A 7819-nucleotide genomic window follows, 5' to 3' on the forward strand; every position below is an offset into this window, starting at 1 on the left:
AGAGTTGCCAAGAAAAGTCGTGATCCTTCTAGAAACTCATGACATGTTACCAGAGTCACATGACTTCCACTGTTGTAACAGTTATAATAAACTTGGAAGATTAGCTCACATGTGATTTTAATAAAAGAAATAAATGACCTTATAACACAAAATTTATCTTTTTTTTTTTAATTGGACACTCAATGTTTTGCTTTACAGCTTATTCAGATGTGTTGAAATTATTCCAAAATGAAAAATAAAATTCCCATTTCAATGATACAAAACATGTAAAAAACTATTCTTCTGTGTTTAGTAAATCCCTATTTCTGTGAATTTGATAATGAGAAAAAAAACTTCCATTAAAACTTAATCACATTAAACCTAATATACTCAATTACAAATTATGTTAAGACTGCAGTTGAGTTTTTTCATATTCCTCTTTTAAGTTAAATGTAATTCAGGTATACTTTTTTCTCTTATCATTCAGCCCTGCTGATGGAGTCTGGTGTTGGATAAAAGGCCCCTTTTGCAGCAAACAAAAGATCTGAAACACTTACTTGAATCCTCCAACAGACAAATTGAGAAGAACTTAAAAATATCTTTTTCTTAATAAAAAAAATTCTTTCTCCACAAAATGAATATAAAAGGAATACAAATAATTTGGTATACTTTAGCAATCAATATTTTCATACTGTAAAAGTGCTCAATTGCTTATTATTATTACAACAAAGCTAATTTTTTATGCACTGTGTAAATATTTTAATCAGTTCCACAAAATAAACTTTTGTGTGGAATTAGAGGTGTTTTGAAAAGAATAAGAATACATCTGTAGTGCTCTCATCCAAACAGATACCTAATTTTAACAAATTTAAACAAGTTGGTGAGGCAGAAAAACTGTGCTCATCTGGTAAATGTCAATTTTCAAGATGCTTTTATAGACAATTTCTGGCAATAGTTTCCAGCATTTTTTCTGAAAACAAACCAACAGCCTTTAAGTTTATTGGTAGTTCCTGGAAACTTTTTGTTTATCAGTAGGGATTATATTAGCAGTCATCTTTTGGATATCTTTACCATCTAGCAATTTGTGAAATTAACTGATAAAGCTTCTAATACCTCCTTATATATCTTCTTCAATGTTACTGCATAAGTATTGATAAGTTTATGAACTTTACTCTCAAGAAGTTTTCAAAGCTTCTCTGCAAAATCTTTTTTTTTTTTTTGTAACAAAGATTAAAGAAACTGCTAATTTCTTTTACCTTCAGCAGTAAAAACAATACTCATCTGTAGGTTTTTTCATTTCCTCTTCATAAGCTTACTATTAAAGTTCAGAAACTTTCAGTATTATCCTTAACATATTTTTTTGTAGTTTACATAATAAACCTTCAAAGCTTTTGATGTTTTGAGTTAAGAAGCTTTCCTGGTTCTTCTTAATGTTAACAGTAACTTTTGTTACCTTATCTTTGTTTTTACATTTTCACACCTCAGCTTTAGTTTTCACTAAAAAAATTTACTTCAGTTGGTTGATTATTTCATGATGTTTGACACGTAATCAGAATTTTGATTAATTGATTGTTGGAATAATTGAAAATGGTAACAGTCAGAAACACTAATTTTGATTACCTGATTTAATAATAATTTCAATTAGTCAGTTAATCTACACAACATTGATGTAATCAGTGCTTAGTTAATGAATTATATTTGATTAAATCACCTAGTTCTGATTTGTTACAGCAGGCTTCATTTGTTTGTGGGTTCTTGTTATTGTTATTCTACAGGCTGTTTTCACTGATAGGCTTAACTTGGCCACTTGGCTTTTTACAGATCTAACCCTTCCAAAATATTAGTTGTGTACCACTTTATGATATCAACTTAAGTTTGATTTCTTTGCACATTTGTGTTTTAAAATGCTTTAGTTAGTACTTGTACTTCATTTAGGAATGCCAAGAAACGACTTGATGACAGGTCTTTTTTTGGAGGTAGTATTCACGTATGTTATGCTCCAGAGTTTGAAAATGTCCAAGACACAAGGAATAAACTTCTAGAGCGACGTAAAATTGTTTCAGCTAAAACAAGAAATTTTACTGGTAAGTGTGCTCAGTGAGGTTTAGCCCTCTATAAAAAACTCACTCAAATCCTTTAAGAAAAGTATTAATGAATAGCTAAAGTAATGAGAAAAAGTACATTTTCAATATGAATCAAGCTATTTTTTTGCATAAATCGGTTATTGTGATTGGCAAATGAACCCTAGGTGAATCTTGAACGATGTAAATATCATTAAATGGTAGTTCCCTGAATGGTTGTTTCATTGTATATCACAGAATACTGTGAAATCAGTACATCAATAAGTGATTATATTTATATTATACTAGGAGAAAGATAATATCAAAGTTGAAGCAATATGTGTCTCCACTGATTTTTATAACAGATATTATTTTACCTCAACAGTCTTATAATTTTCATTTCTTTTTTGATACAGACACTGTGAATTTGGAAGTGTGAGAAACACTATACAAAACTACTACAGACACTGTTATGTTATTTCATTAGATCTGCATATTTTCACTTGTTTATAAGAGAAAAGATTCACATAAATGCCAGTTTTGTAATTTTGCTAGAATCATAGTTTTTATTTATCCTCTTCTTTCAGGAGAAAAGGTACAGTCGGATAATGATGGAAATATTTTATCACTAAAGGAAGTATCCTCATCACAGCCTGAGAGAGCTCTTTCTACAAGTTCCATTACTCCAAAGCAGCAGCCTACCACCTATATATGGGCTGGAAAAGAGTACACAGTTAATAGTGCAGATGATAATTTGGTTATTCCCTCATCATCACAGCCTGAGACAGTAAAACAATCGCCTCTGTTGTTACCACGTTGTCTAAGAGATCAGAAATCATTTAGAACAGGTTATCATGGTAGTACGTCTACAGATATGGAAAGTCACTCAAAATCTAAGGTTCCGAAACTAAACCAAACAACAAATGTAAAAGAATCTGAACAATTTTATAGTTCCAGCTATGATGATACAATAGCATCCATCAGGAAGAAGCTATCCTCGGTAGGTAACCAGAATCTGTTTTGCAATTGGAGATTTTTCACATACGTGTGATTACTGTTTTAATTATTTATGTTGGATAATTCAGTGAGGTAGTCATCTGGTCAGATTTTAAAATATTTTGATAGGGTTAACAAAATGATGTGTTACTTAATAAATGCAATGCTATTTTTGTTATGCAGTCATTATTATTATTATTATAATACAGTGAAAGTATTGTAGTATGCATGTTACTATCAAATTATATGGTTAAGCCTTTTTTTTATTCTGTACATTGATGCCGAACAGTGCGTGCACCCTTTCACTGAAGCTTTGATATTTTGGGTCAAAATTCAAAACATTAATTTTAAGAATATTATATTGACAAAAATGAAAACTAATTTTGTTAATAAGATCACTGTCAAATTGAAAATATAAAGAAACTGTTAAAAGTGTTCTAAAGAAAAAAGAATCACATGGCTTTGTTTGGCTAAAACCAAGACTGTTTCATTCTCGTTCCTTTGAAATATTTTTAACCATTTTTTCTATGGTATTAGGTTTTGTAGCATTGTAGCTGTATTTTTTGTAGCCATGTTACATTTTCAAATTCAGTATAGAAAATTTAAAAAGTATTCCTTAGATTGGTGATGTACATCTAGTGTTAATATATGAGATTCAAAACAATGACATTATTATTACTGAAACCAGCTGCTTAAAATGTATATATCACTTTTGTATTCTTTTGAACCTTGTGTGTATCAAGAATAGGGCATTAGTCTTCACTTGTCCTGTAATTATTTTCATATTATTAATTTTTATTGAAAACATACATCGTGAGTGCTCAGCTACCTTGTAATTTGTTGTGTAACTTTCTTTTACTCAACTTACCAATTTATTTGTGTTCTTAATTCTTCTACTCTCCCTTTATTGACTACACAAATTGTCTTTCATTTGTTGTACAAAGTTACATTTATGTTTTGTATTTCAGTGCAGGGATTTATTATTACTTGTATTACTGGTTGGTAAGAAAAACATATAGAGACACAAATTACAGTGCCAGCATTTGATGAAAGGTTTTTATTAGATTAAGCACTAATGATAAGTGATAATTTATTATAATAATGTCATTTAAAATAATCATATAAGAAACACCATTCAAGACAGAAATTTTGTTTTCCAATGATCTGAAACTGTTTGTTATTCGTATACAGACACACTTAAATTCTGGATTAATTATTTGGATTTAAATGGTTTGAATTCTAAAAACTGGCAAAGTATTGGAAACCAACAGGTCTAATATTTGTGATAAAAAGTCTTGTTCACTGCAGGTGTTTTTTTTCACTTTTAAATTCAGTTTTTTTTTATGAATAGATACCACAGTGAGGTATTCAGTCTTAGATTTCAGTCAGAATTTCCTTTAAACCTAACTTTTCCCACATAAGATATAAACCCATTACATAGTAACTGTGTAACTTTTGATTTCTGAAAATAAAATTTTATTTTTGATATTTTTGCTCCGCCATTTAAGTGGTTCAATGTACACAACATCTGTATATATTTATTTATTCATTTATCATAATATTTATTTTTGCCACATAAAAACTTTTTTTTTTAGGTTTATACCATCAACCAAGAATCCTATTACCTGTTGATTTTTGGAGTTCCAGCTGTTGGAGCAGCTCAGGAACTTCTTTATGAATGTGAACAGTTTGGACATGTTGATCAGTGTTCTCCATTAGATGAATATCCAGCAGAAGAATACACTGAAGTGTATCTTGTGAAGTACTTAAACCTACAGGATGCCAGGTGAGAATGTACAGTTTTTACACTTTTGTGATGATATACTAAAATAATTAATTGAGCAGCAGTTTGTTTTATATTTATGGAATAAAAGTTGTTCACTTTAGGCTGCCTGATAGAGCAAATACATTGTATATGTATAGAACATAAGAACTATTAAAATCAGCTCTTTTATCACTGACACAACTAACCCATTTTAAATGTAGACCATTTCTATAAATCTTCTTGACCAAACATTTAAGAAGATATAGAGAGGTTGTGATTAAGTTATTTAAAGGGAAGGCTTTATAAATATTTAAATGATATGGCTGGATTTGAGTTGTTTTTTTTAATAGTTATATGATTGAGACAATTTTGATGGACCAACAGACCCCTTGTTGTCTTTAAATGTTATGTTGTGTTATGTATCATTTAGAGCTAACACCACATTTAACATCTTCAGGTAATATATTCACAAGTTTGTAAATAAAAGAGAAGTGATTCAGTCATAGTCATTTTGGATGTGGATTTTCTGAGCTTAATGCTAAGTTACTACTTCTTGCATTCAAGTTCATGGTTTTAGTCTTATTTTTCTACCATTCTGAAAGACTTAATATAGGTAAAGTATCCAACTTCTTATCATTCTAAATGTCTAAATTTTGCTTTGCTGCCCATTTTTTAATGCTATGCAAGGGACTAAAACTGAACACATTGCTTTTGTTGAGGCCTCAACATAGACTTTTACAAGATTATGATAACCTACATACATATAAAACAAATAATATTTGGGCATACATTGTGTTAAGTGTCCCTTTGTTTTTGTGTTGTGTAATATTTTTGTCATGAGTCAATCAATAAATGATATATTTTGTGTGTATATACAAAGAGTTGGATATACTATATTAAAAAGATTTTGAGTGTGCAAATCACAACCAATATGGAGTAAAGGTGGAATGGAATGTATCAGAACCACATTTTGTTTTTTTTGGTGGGTAGTGAAAATTGATAGTTTTTGGAAAAGGCATATGTAAAAGTTCCTTTTAAATATAAAATATTTATACACTCAGATTATAAAAATCTGTTCAGATTGTGGATTTAGATGGAAATATCCCTTTTATTTAATGGTGTTGGAAAACAAAGGAATATGGATCAACTTGAGGCACCAGGACCATCCAGAAAAAGACTCCTGTAACAAGTAATTCCAGCAAAGGGGAGGTGTAAGTAAAGTGCAGTGTCTTGTAACAGGTGACAATCTGTAAGCACAGAAGTCAGTAGCAAAAGCTGTCTATATGTCTCAGGCAACAATGCACTGTGTAATCAAGATGAATTTTTCTGGAAAAGTGACAGAGTGACAGAAGTAACATGTAGGTAAGTTGCTTCCAAACTATTGCATATCTCAAGTAACTGGAGAATGGAATGGGTATTTATGCTCTTCCATATGTGACATACTAGTCAAGTTGCTAGATGCAACTCTTACAGATTTTTGTGTGATTGGACTGTTAAAATCAGTGCTGAGAAACTACCTTTCTCATATTCTAGATGGCTTATGGAAAGCAAGCAAGGATAAGTGGCATGGTGTGCTTTAGACAACCTTACTATAGAGCTTTTTGCAGTGTTAACTATGGTAAAAATGCATTGTCATCAGATAGATGTGGCAACATAGGCTGTAACAATGTTACGAGGCTCCAAAATTATTTTTGCATGCCTTTCTACAGCAACTTTCAATTGGGTCACTACATCATCTTCAATAAAACATAAAGTTCACTATATAAGAAATAAATTAGACTTTCAAGATGGCTCCAACATTACTGTAGGTTAGTGTACAATATAATCCCCCTGATACCACATAGAATAAATATTGCAACTTTAAACTCAAAGTGATTTCACTTAACTAAGCTTCATTAAAAAAAATTCATAACGAATATTTTTACTTTTGAGTAATGAAAAAAAAACATATTTCCCAGTAACAATATAACACATAAAAAAGGTAGTTGCAAACTTTCGTAAAACAAACCTTTACCTCATGAAACCTGATATCATAATCAAAAATACAAACACCCCTAAACTTTGAACAAGTAACTGGCTGGTAGGTATGATTGGTGAGCTAAATTTTAAAGAATAAAAGGATAGAACCATTCAGGAGCTTCTGTCTTTACACTCAGGATCCAAATAACAATGGATGTGATTTTTGAATCAGTAATGGAAACTTCTATTAACCAAATTACTAAATTGGCAATACTTTTAATATTAAAGTGGAAAATCTAAATACACAATTTACGTTTTTCTAATGTTGTGTTGATTTGTTTGTAATTAAGTACAAAGCTACACAATGGGCCGCCTATGCTCTGCCCACCAGGAGTATTGAAACCTGATTTCTAGTGTTGTAAGTCCGCAGACATATCGCTGTGCCACTGGGGGGGCTGTTGTGTTGAAACACCTTCAATTGTATGGTAGATTTAGAATTTACATTCTTGGTTATGTAATAGAAAAAAGCAAATCCAGAGCTTTCATTTTTTGGCTAACAATACTAGTTACAGTGGTAGATCCAGGATTTTATCCAAGGAGGGGGAGGAAGAGGGTTTGACAGAGTCAGCTTTAACACAGCTGGGGAAAGTGATAATTCCAAGATGAAAATAAGAAGCAATTATTTTTGAGCAACTTAGGTTCTAAAAATTTTCATCTAACCTATATAAAAGCCAATATGTGTCAGATCACTCTTGATTTCTTGAAATTGGAGATAAAAGCCAAAATGCATTTATCCAAAGAGAATAAATATAAATAGTGTGGGATCACCTAGCCTAGAGCCAAGTGCATAAAATTTATCATGAAAGTAAAAATATCAATTCAATTTTAAACTTAGATCGTTTCTGAATTAACCTATTTTCTGTTATATGACTAATCAACAGAATACTCTAAAATTAAGAAATCAACAAATTTTGTTTCTAGTTTTGTTATCTATACATTTCATTTTATACTTTCAGTACATAGACTAACAACAATATTGGGTTTTATGTTTATTACTAAG

General features: G+C 30.6%; 1 protein-coding gene across 1 annotated transcript in view; it reads left to right on the forward strand.

The window, feature by feature from the left end:
* Window positions 1-7819, forward strand: part of LOC106459855 (RNA-binding protein 48-like) — a 15859-nt gene that overhangs the window by 3315 nt on the left and 4725 nt on the right. The window contains exons 3-4 of the mRNA XM_013919527.2: window positions 1893-2063; window positions 2627-3039. Of these exons, the coding sequence (XP_013774981.2) occupies window positions 1893-2063; window positions 2627-3039 (584 nt within the window). The remainder of the gene's footprint in view (window positions 1-1892; window positions 2064-2626; window positions 3040-7819) is intronic.

Source organism: Limulus polyphemus, unplaced genomic scaffold (assembly GCF_000517525.1).
Source record: "Limulus polyphemus unplaced genomic scaffold, Limulus_polyphemus-2.1.2 Scaffold669, whole genome shotgun sequence".
NCBI lineage: Eukaryota > Metazoa > Arthropoda > Merostomata > Xiphosura > Limulidae > Limulus > Limulus polyphemus.